The 18,919-nt window shown below is 46.9% G+C and overlaps 1 protein-coding gene across 1 annotated transcript in view; it reads left to right on the top strand.

Moving 5' to 3' along the window:
• USP36 (ubiquitin specific peptidase 36) overlaps nucleotides 1-18,919 on the top strand; it is a 79,189-nt gene that overhangs the window by 8,903 nt on the left and 51,367 nt on the right. The window contains exons 3-9 of the mRNA XM_033960182.1: nucleotides 12,838-13,125; nucleotides 13,232-13,444; nucleotides 13,528-13,638; nucleotides 15,100-15,202; nucleotides 15,282-15,349; nucleotides 15,707-15,777; nucleotides 16,368-16,450. Coding sequence (XP_033816073.1) covers nucleotides 12,873-13,125; nucleotides 13,232-13,444; nucleotides 13,528-13,638; nucleotides 15,100-15,202; nucleotides 15,282-15,349; nucleotides 15,707-15,777; nucleotides 16,368-16,450 — 902 coding nt within the window. The 5' untranslated portion in view covers nucleotides 12,838-12,872. The remainder of the gene's footprint in view (nucleotides 1-12,837; nucleotides 13,126-13,231; nucleotides 13,445-13,527; nucleotides 13,639-15,099; nucleotides 15,203-15,281; nucleotides 15,350-15,706; nucleotides 15,778-16,367; nucleotides 16,451-18,919) is intronic.

Consider the following 18,919-nt stretch of genomic DNA (forward strand, 5'->3'; position numbering starts at 1 on the left):
ACCCGGCGAAGGTCTCGTTCCCCGACCCCGCACGGGGCTCCGGGGACATCTCGCCCATCCTTCACTCGCTTTGTCCAAGACATGGGCCAAGCATTGGACTTAGATCTCCAGTCCGACTCCAGATACTCTAAGGAGTACCTGGCGGAGCTGGATATGCCATCACTGCCCAGAGAGTCCCTCCGCTTACCACCTAACCCGGTACTCCAACAGGCCTTCTTCAGGAACCTGGAGACCCCCTACATGGTCACGGCCGTACCCTCCAAAATGGAGGCCAAGTACCGCACAGTACCTTATCCGGGATTCGAGCAACCACAGCTCTCCCACCAATCGCTGCTGGTGGAATCCTCCTTGAAAAAGGCTCACCCGGCCCGTGTCTCAGCAGCGGTACCCCCAGGCCGGGAAGGCCGAACCCTGGACAAGTTCGGCAGGAGACTATACCAAAACGCAATGATGGCCTCTAGGGTGCAAAGCTACACTTTCACCTTCACATCATACCTCAAACACCTCATTGGACTATTGAGAGCCTTTGAGACTGACCTACCGGCCTCCCGACAGGAAACGTTCGGCCTGCTTTTAGAGTCCCTCTCCAACCTGCGCCTTCATCTATTCCACGCGGCCTACGATGGCTTCGAACTCTCCTCCAGAGAAGCCGCCTTCGCTATCGCCATGCGCCGACTAGCTTGGCTGCGCCTGGTCGACATGGACCCCAACTTACAGGACCGGTTAGCAAACCTCCCCTGCGTGGGAAAGGAATTGTTCGATGACACTATCGAGGCGGCGACAAAACGCCTCTCCGAACATGAACGCTCATTTGCCTCCCTTGTCCGGCAAAAGCCCAAACCGCCAGCGCCCAGGCCATACAGGGCCCCTCCGCGCCGCTACCCACAAAAGTCCACCCCTGCTTTCTCGCGGCCCCCACCCAGACGTCCGCAAGCCCATCACAGGGCCATGCCCAAGTCCCAACCGCCCGCGACCACCAAACCATCCCCGTCCTTTTGACGGGACACGCGGAAGGGGGCGGGCCCCCTCCGCCATAGTCCCAGACCACCTTCCCATCGGAGGTCGACTCAAAGCCTTTTACCCTCGCTGGGAACAACTCACGACGGACGCATGGGTCCTTGGCGTGATCTCATCAGGGTACTCTCTCAACTTTCGGGCCATTCCCCCGGACAACCCCCCAAGGAATTGCCCTCCCAACAGGACTCAGCTACCTCTACTCCTCTCCGAAGCTCGAGACCTGCTTCGCCTGAGAGCAGTGGAGAAGGTCCCCCCCGACCAACGGGGGAAGGGCTTCTACTCCCGTTACTTTCTGGTACCGAAAAAAACGGGAGACCTACGCCCAATACTAGACTTGAGACGCCTCAACAAATTCCTGGTACGGGAAAAGTTTCGGATGCTCTCACTACCAACACTCTACCCCCTGATCGACGAGGGCGACTGGCTCTGCTCCCTCGATCTCAAGGAGGCGTACACACATGTCCCAGTGCACCCCGCTCACCGCAAGTTTTTGCGTTTCCAAGTAGGGGACTGGCACCTACAATATCGAGTCCTCCCCTTCGGACTAGCATCATCACCTCGGGTCTTCACCAAGTGCCTCGTGGTGGTAGCAGCAACCTTACGCTCCCAGGGCCTCCAGGTATTCCCCTACCTGGACGACTGGCTAATCAAAGCCCCGTCCAAAGAAGGGGCTATCTCAGCGACCCAACAGACTATTACCTATCTACAAAGTCTGGGGTTCGAAATAAACTTCCCAAAATCTCAACTACGCCCCTCACAATCCCTACAGTTCATCGGGGCCACGCTGGACACGGTTCGCCTCCGTTCCTTCCTCCCCCCTCCGCGCCTGGAGGCGTTAGTAAGTCTGAGCCGAAGGATCTCTCGGCTGACCTCAGTATCAGCCCGACAGATGATGATCCTCCTGGGCCACATGGCCTCCACCGTCCATGTCACACCCTTCGCCCGCCTCCATCTGAGAATCCCTCAATGGACCCTGGCGTCTCAATGGCGTCAAGACCGGGACCCGATCGACCACTCAGTGACAGTGACTCCTTCATTGCAACGATCGCTCCGCTGGTGGGCCGACTCTTCAAATCTTTCCAAAGGTTTGCTCTTCCTCACCCCACCCCACAGCAAGGTACTCACCACGGACTCGTCGGAGTACGCTTGGGGAGCCCATCTGGACGGCCTGCGCACCCAGGGAATGTGGTCAGCACAAGACCGACGCTGCCACATCAACGTGCTAGAACTTCGGGCCATCTACCTCGCAGCAGTAGCCTTCCAACATCTGCTCCGCGACCGAGTGGTTCTCATCCGAACCGACAATCAAGTAGCGATGTACTACGTAAACAAACAAGGGGGCACAGGATCTTGGCCCCTTTGCCGGGAAGCTCTGCGCCTCTGGAAATGGGCAATCTCCAACAACACCTTCCTTCGGGCGGTGTACATACAAGGAGAACAAAACTGCCTGGCGGACAGACTCAGCCGCCTCCTCCAGCCACACGAGTGGTCACTACACTCTCAGGCCCTACGAGGAGTGTTCGAACGGTGGGGGACGCCTCAAATAGACCTGTTCGCGTCCCCTCACAACCACAAGCTGCCTCTCTTCTGCTCCCGGATATACTCCCCGGACCGGCTCGAGGCCGACGCCTTCCTCCTCGATTGGGAGGGAAGGTTCCTGTACGCGTTCCCGCCGTTCCCTCTGATACTGCGGACGCTTATCCACCTGAAAACGGTACAAGCCACCCTGATCCTGATTGCCCCTCGCTGGCCACGCCAGCCGTGGTTTTCCCTTCTACTTCGACTCAGTGTCAGAGATCCACTGCCTCTGCCTCTGTTTCCCTCTCTACTGTCACAGGGTCAGGGTTCACTGTTACATCCCAATCTTCAATCTCTTCATCTGAATGCTTGGTTTCTCTCCCCCTGACTGCTCTCCCCGTGTCTCAATCAGTCAAGGAGATATTGGAGGCCTCTAGAAAAACCTCGACGAGAACCTGCTACTCCCAAAAGTGGACCAGATTCTCAACCTGGTGCTCCTCCCACAGCCAGGACCCGGTGTCGGTCCCCGTCCCCCTGGTCCTTGACTATCTACTTCAACTATCTCATTCCGGCCTAAAGACCAACTCCATTCGAGTACACCTCAGTGCGATTGCGGCCTTTCATCAGCCCCTGGAAGGGAAAGCCCTCTCGCTCCATCCCTTAGTCACTCGCTTCATGAAGGGCCTGCTGAACGTCCACCCCCCTCTCAAACCTCCCCCGGTGGTTTGGGACCTTAACGTGGTTCTGGCTCAACTAATGAAACCTCCATTTGAGCCCCTAGACAAATGCCATCCAAAATTCCTCACTTGGAAGGTAATTTTCCTACTTGCACTCACGTCCGCACGGCGGGTTAGTGAGCTACAAGCCCTGGTAGCGGACCCACCCTTCACGGTATTCCATCACGACAAGGTGGTACTCCGCACCCATCCAAAGTTCCTACCTAAAGTAGTGTCTGATTTCCATCTAAATCAGTCCATTGTCTTACCTGTGTTTTTCCCCAAGCCCCACTCTCACCCCGGAGAAGTGGCGCTCCACACTCTTGACTGCAAAAGAGCGTTGGCCTTTTACCTCCAACGCACTCAGCCACACCGGAAAGTCCCACAACTGTTTTTGTCCTTCGACCCAAACCGGTTAGGTCACCCAGTTTCCAAACGCACCTTGTCCAACTGGTTGGCCGATTGCATCTCCTTTTGCTACGCTCAGGCTGGTCTCGCGCTGAATGGTCGAGTAACGGGACACAAAGTCCGAGCGATGGCAGCCTCCGTAGCCTTCCTCAGGTCAACACCTATTGAGGAAATCTGCAAGGCTGCCACATGGTCTTCGGTTCATACCTTCACCTCCCACTATTGTCTGGACTCCCTGTCCAGAAGCGATGGCCGATTCGGCCAATCGGTGTTGCGAAATCTATTTGCTTAAATTGCCAACTTCCCTCCATCCCTCTGCAGTAAGCTTGGAGGTCACCCACATGTGAGAATATCATGCCTGCTTGTCCTGGGATAAAGCACAGTTACTTACCGTAACAGGTGTTATCCAGGGACAGCAGGCATATATTCTCACAACCCACCCACCTCCCCGAGGTTGGCTTCTTGGCTAGTTAAGTGAACTGGAGACCACGAGGGGATGCACCCCCTAGTGGAGCAGGAAGGCACGCATGCGTGGAGCAGCAGAGCAAACTCAAATCTTCAATCAAGTTTGCTTGAAAATGCTTCCGCATCGGGGCTCCGTAGATGACGTCACCCACATGTGAGAATATATGCCTGCTGTCCCTGGATAACACCTGTTACGGTAAGTAACTGTGCTTTCTGATCGCACACACAAGAGCACATGTACATGGCAGATGCCTTGATTAGAGAAGACTGATAGATAACGGTGCCTTGGCTGTAAATTTGCATATCGGCTATGGATCTGCATTTACCATAATGCATAATGACTTGGGATATAGGAAAGTCTGAGCATGATGGGTTCCCAAACAGCTGACTGATCTGCACAAGCAACAGCAGGTGGAGGTTGTGACCCAGTTCCTGAGATGGTATGAAGAAGATCCGAGTATTCTGGAGAGAATTGTCACCGGCAACAAGACATGGGTGCATCACTGCGACCCGGAGAGCAAAAGACCAAGCATGATGAAGTAAAGGAAGCAGTGCTCACCTGGCTTCAGGAGCAGCCGAAAAACTTCTTCTCTGCAGGAATGTAGAAGCTAGTTAAATAATACAACAAATGTGTCTTCTTGCTTGTGGACTGTGTGGAAAAGTGATATGTTCAATTGCTTACAAGTTTCAAGTTTAATAAAATCTTTGATTACTCGCTTAATCACATTTCTAAGCGATGAACATTTTAAAAAAATTACAATCTTTGGGAAACAATACAGTACGTTAACAATTTTACATCCAAACAGACTAAAAGACATACTTAACAAACAGTAAACAAGGAAAACAGAGGATGAAATACAAATTCCTTAAAGAAAAGTAAGACAATCAGGGTGAAAACAAAAAAAAAAACACAATAAAATAAGAATTTTTAACCAGCAGATTGTTTACTAATTATCAAAAGCATCCTTAAAAAGAAAAGTTTTTAGATTACTCTTAAATTTCTCCAGATTACATTCTTCCTTTAAGTAAATAGGGAGAGAATTCCAAGATTGAGGTGCAGTGACTGAAAAAATGAACTGCCGTCTCGTATTAACAACCCTAAGAGACGGGATCGTCAATAGATTTTGGTCATTGGATCTCAGCGTTCTATTTGGAATATATGGGATTAATAATTTATATATGAATGCTGGAGTTTTATAACATAGGGATTTAAAAGTAAGTATGCATAATTTGTATGTTATCCGGTGAGCTATAGGTAGCCAATGCGCTTTCCTAAGAAGAGGAGTTACATGGTCGAATTTCCTCGTTTTAGTTATAAGTTTAATGGCGGCATTTTGAATAATTTGTAAACATTTTATTTCATTCAGAGAAATGCCCTTAAAAAGGGCATTACAATAATCAAGTTTAGAGATCACCAAAGAATGAATGAGAATATTAAGAGATTTACCGTATTTTCGCGGATATAACGCGCGCGTTATACGTGATTTTACGTACCGCGCATACCCCTCGCGCGTTATATGCCTGAGCGCGGTATACAAAAGTTTTTAAACATAGTTCCCACCCCGCCCGACGCCCGATTCACCCCCCCAGCAGGACCGCTCGCACCCCCACCCCGAACGACCGCTCGCACGCGCTCCCACCCGCACCCGCATCCACGATCGGAGCAAGAGGGAGCCCAAGCCCTCTTGCCCGGCCGACTCCCCGACGTCCGATACATCCCCCCCCCGGCAGGACCACTCGCACCCTCACCCCGAAGGACCGCCGACTCCCCAACAATATCGGGCCAGGAGGGAGCCCAAACCCTCCTGGCCACGGCGACCCCCTAACCCCACCCCGCACTACATTACGGGCAGGAGGGATCCCAGGCCCTCCTGCCCTCGACGCAAACCCCCCTCCCTCCAACGACCGTCCCCCCCCAAGAACCTCCGACCGACCCGCGACCCCCCTGGCCGACCCCCCCACCCCCCTTCCCCGTACCTTTGGAAGTTGGCCGGACAGACGGGAGCCAAACCCGCCTGTCCGGCAGGCAGCCAACGAAGGAATGAGGCCGGATTGGCCCATCCGTCCTAAAGCTCCGCCTACTGGTGGGGCCTAAGGCGCGTGGGCCAATCAGAATAGGCCCTGGAGCCTTAGGTCCCACCTGGGGGCGCGGCCTGAGGCACATGGGCCAAACCCGACCATGTGTCTCAGGCCGCGCCCCCAGGTGGGACCTAAGGCTCCAGGGCCTATTCTGATTGGCCCACGCGCCTTAGGCCCCACCAGTAGGCGGAGCTTTAGGACGGATGGGCCAATCCGGCCTCATTCCTTCGTTGGCTGCCTGCCGGACAGGCGGGTTTGGCTCCCGTCTGTCCGGCCAACTTCCAAAGGTACGGGGAAGGGGGGTGGGGGGGTCGGCCAGGGGGGTCGCGGGTCGGTCGGAGGTTCTTGGGGGGGGGCGGTCGTTGGAGGGAGGGGGGTTTGCGTCGAGGGCAGGAGGGCCTGGGATCCCTCCTGCCCGTAATGTAGTGCGGGGTGGGGTTAGGGGGTCGCCGTGGCCAGGAGGGTTTGGGCTCCCTTCTGGCCCAACTACACAAAGTACGGGGAAGGCGGGTGGGGGTGTCGTGGGGGTCGGCCAGGGGGGTCGCGGGTCGGCTGGGGGACGGGCGGAGGTTTTTGGGGGGGGGCGGTCGTTGGGGGGAGGGGGTTTGCGTCGAGGGCAGGAGGGCATGGGATCCCTCCTGCCCGTAATGTAGTGCGGGGTGGGGTTAGGGGGTCGCCGTGGCCAGGAGGATTTGGGCTCCCTCCTGGCCCAATATTGTCGGGGAGTCGGCGGTCCTTCGGGGTGGGGGTGCGAGTGGTCCTGCCGAGGGGGGAGAAGAATCGGACGTCGAGGGGGGGCATCAGGCTTTCAGGATGGGGACAGGACTTCAAGGGGGGACAGGCAGATCTTCAAGGGGGACAGGCAGACCTTCAAGGGGGACAGGACTTCAAGGGGGGACAGGCAGACCTTCAAGGGGGGACAGGCAGACATTCAAGGGGGGACAGGACTTCAAGGGGGACAGGCACGGAGAGGCGGGGCAGTGCACCGAAAGTCAGGGCGGGTGAACGGTGAGTCGGGGCAACCAGAGGAGAGTCGGGGCAGTGCACCGAAAGTCAGGGTGAGTCGGGGCAACCAGAGGAGAGTCGGGGAGGGCGAAAGGAGAGTCGGGGTGGCCAGAGGAGAGTCGGGCAGCATGCGCGTTATATGCCTGAGCGCGGTATAGAAAAGTTTTTGTACATATCATCGTGATTTCTGCGCGCTATACCCCTGTGCGCGTTTTACAATGGTGCGCGTTATATCCGCGAAAATACGGTAGAACATAAGAATTGTGAAAGTGAACGAATTTGGCGCAGCCTGTAAAAGGTAGTTTTAACAATATTACTAATGTGGTCATGGAAGGTCAGTTTATGATCAAAGATCACCCCTAAGATTTTTGTACTGTTAACGGATTGTAGGGGAATTTTTTTTTATAAAAATACTATCAATTCTTGTATAGGACTGTTGAGCATGAGAAAAATGAGTATAATTTCTTTGTCCACCATGTAAAAGTCTCCAACAGTCTACCAAACCCAGAGATTGCGTCAGTGACAAAGCCTTGCTATGCGATGTGGAAGACCCTTGCCTACCCTTGGAATGGTCAAGGTGTGCAAAAGCCCCAACAGAGCTCAGCAACTAAGCTGCCATTCCTTGGTGTGACGTCACTTCCTCCTTCCAACTTACAGTTACCGGTACTTCTGTTAAAGCCATTAAATGTATTTTGCTTTTACTTATGATTTACCCTTATATATTGCAGGAGGAATGAGATGGTGAGAGGGAGAAATGGACATGGTGCATGGGGAGAGAGGGAGATATGGATAATTCTGTGCAGAAATACAGGGTCAAAAGTCTCATTAAATTGGTTTTCTTTATTTTCTGTCAATTCTTGAAGTTTTAGTTTTGTATTAGATATATATATACCCATATTGCATTTAAAATTGTATCTCAACACACACACCCTCTCTATCCATTGCGGCTCTTTGTAAATCATGGGTCAAACATTTAGGATAAAATGATTCTTTGCTTTAAGAAGGTTGCTGACCCCTGCCCTAAAATAAGGGGGAGGGAGTAAATGTTAACTCGCATATAAACCGATGGTTTATATTCAAGTATTGCTACTGGGGCAGAAGTGACCAAACAGCCACTCCACCTGGACCCACTGCGGACCTCCAGTATTGCCCTGGTGGTCCAGTGTTTCAAGGAGCCAGAGCTACCGATCGATCCCTCCCGCCCTCATGGTGACTTTGCCTCCCCTAAACCTATCAGCAGTGTTGCGAAGGTTGCTGCAGGAATTTGTGGAAGCCATTTTTTTTACTACGGAGACTGCTAGGCAGGAGCGTAGAAGGATCACTCCTGCTCTAGCTCACCGCTGGACCACCAGGCAGGAGAGTAGCTGTTTACATGGCATAAATAGACCCTTTTGTAGTATTTGCACATCATTGGCTACAGCCACATTTTACATGTTTACCAACACCTTACCCTAAATGTACACACGGGCTTTTTGGTTAGGAAATGCTTCTCGATCTTATGGAAACTCAGAACCATCAGAAAATATTTCGACGCAGTATCATTCCGCTTATTGGTTCAATCCTCCATTCTAAGCACACTTGACTACTGCAACATCATTTATTTGGGTACCTTAAAAAAAAAAAACCCCTACAAAGACTCCAAATCGTCCAAAATTCAGCGGTTCGACTGATCTTTGGGTTGAGAAAATGGGAACACATCGGTCCCTACTATCAAAAACTTCACTGGCTGCCCTTGGAAGCACGAGTTTTGTTTAAATTTTTTTGCCTTTGCTATAAATTAATTTTCGGCTTGGCCCCTATGTACCTGGTTTCTCAATTTAATCTGGACAGTTCCATCAGGTCCACAAGCAGAATTCATTTGTTCTCCTTTCCATCGTTAAAGGACTGCCGCTACAAAAGATTCCTGGACAGAACTCTTGCCTCCCAGGCAGGTAAATGGAACGACTGGCTGGCTAACATCATCACCCACTCCTCATCTTACCTCAATTTTAGAAAATCAATGAAAACGAATTTGTTTAACTGATTGTAACCTATGAATCTTGTGTATTACTCCTCCCAACCTGTACCTTATTTTCGATGACTTTACATTGTAACTTCTTCAACATTGCATTGTAACTACTTCAATGACTTTGCATTATATTGTAATTACCTCAGTGATTTTGCATTGTAAACTATTTCGCTGTTTGTCCAGCGCCTCTTGTTGTAAACCGCCTCGAACTATCATGGCTATGGCGGTATATAAAAAATAAAATTATTATTATATTCGCTTTGTCCAGATTTTGTAGGCAGAAAATTCTGCCAGTGTTTTTCTACTTTAAATACCATAAGTAGAGAATAAGAAAAACAACTTTATATAATTGCAATATATGCCAGTGATCAAATGAATAAGATAAAACATGTCAAATGACTCTTTCACACATACGGGGGGAAGCCACTTCTTACCCTGGGATCGGTAGCATGGAATGTTGCTACGTTTTGGGTTTTTGCCAGGTAATTGTGAGCTGAATCGGACACAGTGGAAACAGGATACTGGGCTAGATGGACCATTGCTCTGACCCAGTATGGATATTCTTATTTCTTATGTCCTTGGACTAACTGCCTGGTAACTATCAAAGGTAGGGAGAACGAGAGGGCAATCTCTAAAGTTAAAAGGGGATAGATTCCGTACAAATGTAAGGAAGTTCTTCTTCACCCAGAGAGTGGTGGAAAACTGGAATGCTCTTTCGGAGTCTGTTATAGGGGAAAACACCCCCCAGGGATTCAAGACAAGGTTGGACGGGTTCCTGTTGAACTGGAACTTATGCAGGTGTGGCTGGTCTTAGATCTGGGGGCCACCGCGGGAGCGGACGACTGGACACGATGGACCACTGGTCTGACCCAGCAGCGTTGGGTCTCTCTGAAGAACTTTCATGGCTGTTTGAGCAGTCATTGGACTTGCTTTATGTGTGGGTGTTAAGGTCTATAATGCTATTCCAGATTGTATGAACTCAGTGCAAGGGCAGTCAAGCAAATTTGGTATTTAACAATAAACTTCTCTTATGACCCTTTATAAATAGTGAAGTTGGAAGGAAAATAACAGAAGCGTTAGATTTGCCTTTTTTTAAATATTTATATTCTGCTATTCACAAAATGTCAAAATAGATCAGAAAATAACATAAGAAATAATAAAGAAAAATTGAAGGTTCAAGGACTAAATGTTTGACGGTTCCAAGTGACTGTTCAGCCAAAGAATGAATTCCCTGAAATGCTTTTCTTTCACCATCCTGATGTCTTACGGTATTTTATGGGAGCATTTACATGCCATTAGCAGATCAGAACAAATATCCGTCAAGCTCGGCATCCTTCCTCTTAACAGTGACCCATCTAGGTCTCAAGTCTCAATGTGAATGTCTTCTTCCTTATTCATACCCAAAGAGAAGAGACACCTTTCCCAAGATTAGTAATGTTTGTTGGTGTAGTTTAAAATCATGTTATAACAAGCTGGGACATCTCTAAGCTGGAGAGAAAATGAAAAAAAGCATATCCAGCACTAATGGAACCGATTTCCTGGCGAACTCTGCCAGGAGTCAAGATGGCGTCAGGAGCAGATGTGCATGCTGAGCTGCGAGACTAATTTGGTCCTGAACCAACTCTTCTCCAAGTTACCGATCCTGCGGTGTAAGTTCACATGATGGGGAAGAGGAAAGGTTTAACGCAGTCTGTGCCTCCAGCGACCGTGACTCCGAGGGGATTGGTTCAGACCACTTTGGACAGTCTGGCTCGGCTTGCTACACCGAGGACGCAGCAAGCATCAGGAGAACCCCCACCGTTGATGGAGGATCTTAGCGGCAATAGGACAGAGCTAAGCCCCAAAGGAAGACAGGCACCTAGCCAGCCCGGAACCACCAGTCCCATGTTTCAGGCAGTGCCGAAGTCCCCAATAGAGGAAACGGAAACAAGTAGCCCTGGAGGAGCGGCTGGGAGACCCTGTGGGGTTGAAGATCAAGCCGGAGATTCTACACCGATCTCAAGCATGGAGACTGAAGAAAAGAATACCGGGGGAGAAGTGATCATTTATGGAAGGTTAGAAAGACATGTCGTGAGTATGGAGGAAATTTGGAAGGCAATGGAAATTATGGATTCTAAACTTCAGAAAGCAGTGGCAGTTTTGAGGAAAGATAATGTTGCTATTAACTCTAAAGTGGAACACCAAGAGGGAACCCTGAAAAATTATGGTGAGATTATTCATAGACATGAACAACAAATTTCACAAGTTAAAGATCTTCAATTGGATATTGTTAAAGAAAGAAATGTCATTCAGAAGAAATTAGAACATATTGAAAATTACCAAAGAAAAAATAACTTGAGAATTTTGAATTTCCCTCGCTCACCTGTAATCTCAGCTATTGAAATGATTCGCAAATATTTGCGTGAAGTTTTGCAATTACCTAGTGAAAATTTACCACCAATTGTAAAAGCGCAATATTTGTCTATTAAAACTAATGTAATTAGTTCTACACCAGTGGTCTCAAACTCAAACCTTTTGCAGGGCCGCATTTTGGATTTGAAGGTACTTGGAGGGCCGCAGAAAAAATAGTCAATGTCTTATTAAAGAAATGACAACTTTGCATGAGGTAAAACTCTTTCTAGTTTCTAAATCTTTCCTTTTGGCTAAGTCTTAATAATAATATTGTCATTTATAGCTAAAGAGACATATGATCAAGAAACTGTTTTATTTTACTTTTGTGATTATGATAAACAGACCGAGGGCCTCAAAATAGTACCTGGCGGGGCCGCAAGTTTGAGACCACTGTTCTACACCAACACAGACTGAGGTTCCTGGTACACAAATTGACTTAACAAATTTCTTAGAAAGCTCTCTTGATGTAGTGATGGAAAGGACTACCCTTCTGGTGACTTTTGCTCTCGAGTTCGATAGAGATTGAATACTTAAGACTTATTTCAGAAATATGAATGTTCAATTTTTGGGTTCAACTATACGTATATTTCCTGATTTTTCAAAGGCGACACAGAAGAGAAGAAGTGACTTCTTGGTTTATAGACCGAGAGTCATATCTCTAGGTGCAACCTTTATTTTGAAGTTTCCGTCAAAATGTTGTGTTACATATGGTGGGAAAAATTTTCTTTTTTTTGAGCCCAAACAATTGTTAGAATTTATTGTGGCTAAAGAAGGTAGTGAAATCATAATTGGTTCTGTTGCCGTTCCAAAAGAGTAGCGCGAACTGGCAGCTTCCTGCACCCTTTGTGAATGCTCCTAAGACGATAGATTGTTATTTCTTTCTTTTTATTTCTATTCTTTGACTCCATATTATTTGTGGACTAAATAATAATGTTTTTTGTTTTGTGGGCTCCCACGTTAGATTATTTTCTTCTTGGAAATTACAAATCTGTGATCGAATATGTTTATTATGCTTATATGATCAATTAAAATGATAAATAAAATTTAAAAAAAGGAACCAATTTCCTGATATGTGGTATAGGGTTTGTTTTAACCAGAGCTGCCTTTGTCCAGATGGTTGTTAACTTTGCTGTGCGCAGGAAAGGGAGACTTTTCTTGTTTAGCAGCTAGTTGAGTGCAGTAATTTGTGTTTCACGATGAATAATGAGCTCAACTTATGGATTTTCACAGATTGCATTTCACGCCTGGCAGCACACTGATGCATCATGCCAATCGTTGACAAGCTAAAAGAGGCTTTGAAAGCAGGCCGGAAGGACTCTGTGGAAGAGGGCGAACTGAGCAAGCTCTTGGCCTCTTCAGCCAAGAAGATCCTGCTGCAGAAGATAGAGTTTGAGCCTGCCAGTAAGAGTCTGTCCTATCAGTTAGAGACATTGAAAAGCAAGTATGTGCTTCTGAACCCCAAGTCTCAGGTTGCAGCTCATCCAAAAAGCTCAGATGGCACTTCTGTAAGAAAACAAGGTGTGTTAATATTACATTTTTCAGGGGGGGGGAAGCATTAAATGCTATTTTTGTCTTGCAGATTGTTTTATAGGTGTGGGTTGGGTTTTTTGTTTGTTTTTTTTAGGTAATGATGTTAGCGGCACTGATGGTGTTCCAGCCCCCCAGAAAGTCCTCTTCCCTGTGGAAAGGTTATCAATGAAGTGGGAGCGGATATACAGGGTTGGAGCAGGACTCCACAACTTGGGAAACACCTGCTTCTTGAACTCAACTGTGCAGTGTCTGACCTACACCCCACCACTGGCCAACTACCTGCTTTCCAAGGAACACAGCCGTAACTGTGAGTCTCTGCCTTGCCCCCAAGCCTCCTTCTCACATGGGTTTGTTATTCTACCAACCCTTCTTCTCTCGCCTCCTGCGCAGGTCACCAGGGAGGATTCTGTATGATGTGTGTGATGCAGAATCACATGATTCAGGCCTTCGCTAACAGTGGCAATGCCATTAAACCCGTCTCCTTCATCAGAGATCTAAAACGTAAGTCTGCAGCCACAAAGAAAATGCCATTTTAGTATTTTTATTTTGGGATATTTTCAATCAGTCTCTCTTCTGCTTATATTGTTTGAGCTGTTGCTTTTCTTCTCAAAATGTCACTTGCCATAGATGAACTTTTTCTGGGCACTTCAGATTTCTTAGGCTTTTACAGGCCTCTCTACTCATTACTTGCTTCCTTGTGCTTCAGTTCAGCCTCAGGCTATCACTGCTAATACTCATTCTGTTTGTGAACCTTTTTTAATATTGAAAGTTTCCCTTTAATGATATTTGCCTTTAACTGCCAGACTTGCTTGGTTCAGTTGAAACATTCACCCTCTACAGGCTTTCACTCAAGACTACTAAGTCTCCTTTTTTGAGCCTTCTGTCACTCCCACTTTTCCAAGACTTCAGCCCAAATTCTGTCTCCCCTCATAGCCTGCTTAATTTTACCACCACCTGGTTTCTAGTCTTGCAAATTTGTCCAGCTGAATCTCATGTTTGGATATTATACAGGCTAAATGTTCAGGTGGTCTTGTATGTTTATTAGGGAGCACTTCCTACCTGCTGCTTCTCACTTCAATGCAGCTGTTTTGTTTTTTAGTGTAAGGAGATTGATCGATGTATTAAATATGAAACTCCCCTAAAGCAGCTTATAACCTGTTTAGCACTTTAAACCCTCCCCAGATATCTCCCCATCAGACACAGTAAGATCGTGCTCTCTCAAGATAAGGAGAGACTTGATAATCAGTCATTTTCCATCTGTCTGATTAGCCCCCACACTCCCCCTCTCAAAAACTATTCTTGATTATAGAGATTCTCTGACAGTGTGTATTCTGCTGTTATCCTCTCCACTGGAACTCTCAAGGACTGTTTGTGTTGAATGGAACTGGGGAAATGTCAGCCTCTGTGCAGATCCCTTCCTTGCTGAAAGAAAGCGATCCTATAAAGAACAGTCCAAAACAAAAAACTGTGGAGTTCGATGTTGGTTTTATTGATATGAGAAGAAAGATATCCACAACTTGAATCAACAAAGAGGACCCAACACGGTCCGTGTTTCAGCCAAAAAGGTCTTCTTCAGGGGTCCCAATTGGTCACTTCTAAGGTTTTGTGGATATAGCAGGTTATACCCAGCATAGGTTGAACGAATTCCTCAAGCGTGTGGCTATAACCACAAAACCTTAGAAGTGACCAGTTGGGACCCCTGAAGAAGACCTTTTTGGTTGAAACACAGACCGTGTTGGGTCCTCTTCATTGATTCAAGTTGTGCATGTACTTTATTGTTCCTAAGATTGTGGATATCTTTCTTCTCATATCAATAAAGCCAAAATTGGACTCCACAATTTGTTTTGTTTTGGACTTTTATTCTTCTGTGGAATTAAGGGGTCAATTATTTTGCTGCTTTCCTATAAAGAACATACCAGGGATCGCAGTGTGAGATGAAACATTCCTCTTACTGTATTACAGGAATAGCTCGGCATTTTCGTTTCGGCAGCCAGGAAGATGCACATGAATTTCTTCGCTACACCATTGATGCAATGCAAAAGGCCTGTTTGAATGGTTGCACCAGGTGTGTGGAAGGTTTATTGCAAAGAGGGCAGGAGGGATCAGCTGCTCAGTATTCCTTAACACTGTTTCTTCTGTTTCAGGTTGGATCGCCAAACTCAGGCTACAACATTGGTCCACCAGATCTTTGGTGGCTACCTTCGGTCTCGTGGTAAGTGAAAATACCTGGCTCTTTCCTGTTTCTGTAGCCATTCATAATCTCAGTTGACCCTACTCTGCATCGTCTTACCTCCCCCCCCCAACCTATGGTACAGGTGTTTACTGCCTAGAAAGGCATCTTGCCATCCACTGCTCACCCTTCTCCTACCATGTGTCCCCGTGTGTAGGAAGCTTTTCTCTTTTTCCTCTTCTAATGTGAGATAAACTTGCAGAACAATCTTAGAGAGTTCTGCCTTGGAAAACTCCCTTTCTCTAGGATGAAGTTGCAGCGAGACTTGGAAATCTTGAGACTGCGGCGGCTTCTTGCATTTCTCTGCAGTAATCTTGGCTCTTCTTCCTTCTCTTGTAGTGAAGTGTTCAGTGTGTAAAAGTGTTTCTGATACGTATGACCCATACCTGGACATCGCTCTAGAGATTAGGGTAACAGTCTTTTATAAAACAGTTTTCTGTTCCTGGGGAAGGGGGTGTGATGGGTTAAGTGCTTTCATAAAAAGAAAAGAATGAGTGAGGACTGCTTCCTTCCTTGCTAGTGTGAATATGGCTATAAATGCTCTGACATGTTCAGCTTGGGGTCACAGAACCAGTATTGCGCATTTTGATGGTTCTCTAATGGATTGTTGGGACAATTCATTGCAGGATGTTTCAGCTGCTCCCCACTAGGAAGGGTGTGACACAGCAGCTTCTCCCCCCAGGGCCCGAGCTCCTCACCAGCCACCACCGCCTGCTTCCCGGCCTCGCCCTGCAGCCTGATGTTCCAGGGCTGATGCAAGGGTGGATAGGGGGCATTGCCCCCCCCCCCAAATGCTGAATTAGTTCATCATGCCCAGTTCATTGCACTGAAACTGCTGCAATGAAATGGCTGCGTTCAATCATCTAGACTCCTTCCCCCGCCACTCCACGCACGCACGCACACACGGCTGGTTTATGAGCATTATGATTGCACGGGGCAGGTACCTCTGTCCTTATATGTAGTACCTGTCTGCGATGATTTTGTCTGCTCTCTCCTGCAGCAATCTGCGAATATTGTGCGTGCTCTGGAACTTTTTGTGAAGGCAGACCTGCTGAGTGGAGAGAATGCCTACATGTGTGCAAAGTAAGCATTTTCATTAATATGTCATTTATATCTTGTTGATAGCATCTAAGAAGTGTATATCTGGGTAAAAAGGCTTAACTTAAAACGCAGGCTATTCCCATCGGCAGGTTTAGTTTTTAAATAGTGCTGTATAAACTTATTCAAAACCAAAAACGCTGTGGAGAAGATGTCCAAGATGCAGGCTTTCTTGAAGATACAGTCATAAAATCCACATAATAAAATGTCTAGGATCCATAAGATGGGAACTATGGACCCAACATGGTCCGTGTTTTGACGACCCTGAGAACAATCCTCAGCCTTTGATCCACTTTCTTTGACTTAGGACTTTTAGGGACCCCTGAGGAAGACCGTGTTGGGTCCATAGTTCCCATCTTATGGGTCCTAGACATTTTATGTGAATTTTATGACTGTATCTTCAATACAGCCTGCATCTTGGATATCTTCTCTGCAGCGTTTTTGGTTGCTCTTTGATTCTGTGGAGTACCAGGGTCAATTTCTGTTGGTTTGTATAAACTTATTCAGCAGTTCTAGAATCCCCCTAAAAATTGCCCTGAAAGCAGCCATAGCAAGATATTCATCCGACTAGCAGCAGTCCCCCCACACCTAAACTAGCAGAAAGGGAGCAAGTGCTATCACTCAAAGTCCCTGGGCAGCTGTAGATAATTTGTTCTAAATCAGTACAACTTTTTATGTCAAAGTAGCACCCGAATAGTTAAGTCCCCCGTCCTCTCATTTGAATATGTATGTTTGGAATGTTGCCATTACAAATAGCAAGTCCTTTAGATTTTGGCACACTGACTTTAAAGCCAAACGCTTTTTAACATAACAGAATATTTCCTTCAGATAATTGGGTATACTTCTTAAGTGTCTTGATAAACACTCAACATTTTATCGTGTGATATTAGTGATGTGCAAATGCTTAGGCAATGCATAAAAGGAGCAGACCAAATACATCAAAGCAGTAGGCAATTGAATAAGAAGAGAAGAGATTTTCAAAAACAGTGCCTGATGTAACCAAGTTTTGCCCATTTCAGGCTGCATCAAGGGCAGATGACTGTCAAACATTATTTAATATTTTCTTTTTAAACCTAAATCATGTTTTATATCTGTTTTCAAGGTTTTTTTTTAAATTCATAAATATCTTAAAAGCAGAAATGTGAAACACAAAACAGTAATATAACCAATAGCTTATAATATCGCTTGTAGGTCAACCTCACCTTGAGTATTTGTGTTCAATTCCGGTTGCCACATCTCAAAAAGGTGTAGCAGAATTAGAAAAAGTTCAAAGAAGAGCAACCAAAATGATAACTGGGATGAAACTCCTCTCATTTGATGGGGAGGTTAACAAGGCTGGAGTTCTTTAGCTTAGAAAAGAGAAGGCTGAGTTCTACAAAACTCTGAGTGATGTAGAACAGGAATATTTTTTTTTGGTGTTTTTTTTTTTTACTCTTTCAAAAATTACAGACTAGGGACCACTTAATGATGTTACATAGAATTACTTTGAAAACAAATAGGGCAAAATATTTTTTCGCTCAAAGAATAGTTAAACTCTGGAACTCATTGCCAGAGGATATAATAAAAGCAGTTAGCATAGCTGGGTTTAAAAAAGGTTTGGACAAGTTCCTGGAGGAAAAGTCCACAATCTGCTATTGAGATAGATAGGGGAGGCCACTGCTTGCCCTGGGTTCAGTAGCATGCAATGTTGCTACTATTTGGGCTTGACCTGGATTGACCACAATTGAAAATAGAATAGTGGGTTACATGGACCATTGGTCTGACCCAGTGCGACTATTCTTCTGTTCTTAGTATGAAAACATAAGTAAATTTCCTGTATATCTTTGTTCCTTCAGTTTTGTTTTGGGGCATAAAATTGCAGCCCAGCCTGAGCATAACATAAGAACATAAGAATTTGCCTCCACTGGTCAGACCAGAGGTCCATCGCGCCCAGCAGTCCGCATCCGCGGCGGCCCATCAGGTCCATGACCTGTCATGTTATCTTGATTTAGCCCTATAGCCCCCTTGTTTTTATCTATACTCTTTCCATACTCTTATCTACCCTTATCTGTATCCCTCAATCCCCCTATCCTTCAGGAATCCATCCAATCCCTCTTTGAATCCCTGTAGCGTACTCTGCCCGACCACTTCCTCCAGGAGCGCATTCCATGTGTCCACAACCCTCTGTGTGAAGAAGAACCTCTTGGCATTTGTTCTAAACTTCTCCCCTTCCAGTTTCTCTGAGTGCCCTCTTGTGCCTGTGGTTCCCCGTAGTTTGAAGAATCTATCCTTGTCTACCTTCTCCATGCCCTTCATGATCTTGAAAGTTTCTATCATGTCCCCCCTAAGCCTCCTCTTTTCCAGGGAGAAGAGCCCCAGCTTGTCCAGCCTGTCAGCGTATGAACAGTCCTCCATACCATTTATCATTTTTGTAGCTCTTCTCTGGACCTTCTCAAGTATCGCCATGTCTTTCTT

The sequence above is a fragment of the Geotrypetes seraphini genome, chromosome 10, assembly GCF_902459505.1.
Source record: "Geotrypetes seraphini chromosome 10, aGeoSer1.1, whole genome shotgun sequence".
Lineage (NCBI taxonomy): Eukaryota > Metazoa > Chordata > Amphibia > Gymnophiona > Dermophiidae > Geotrypetes > Geotrypetes seraphini.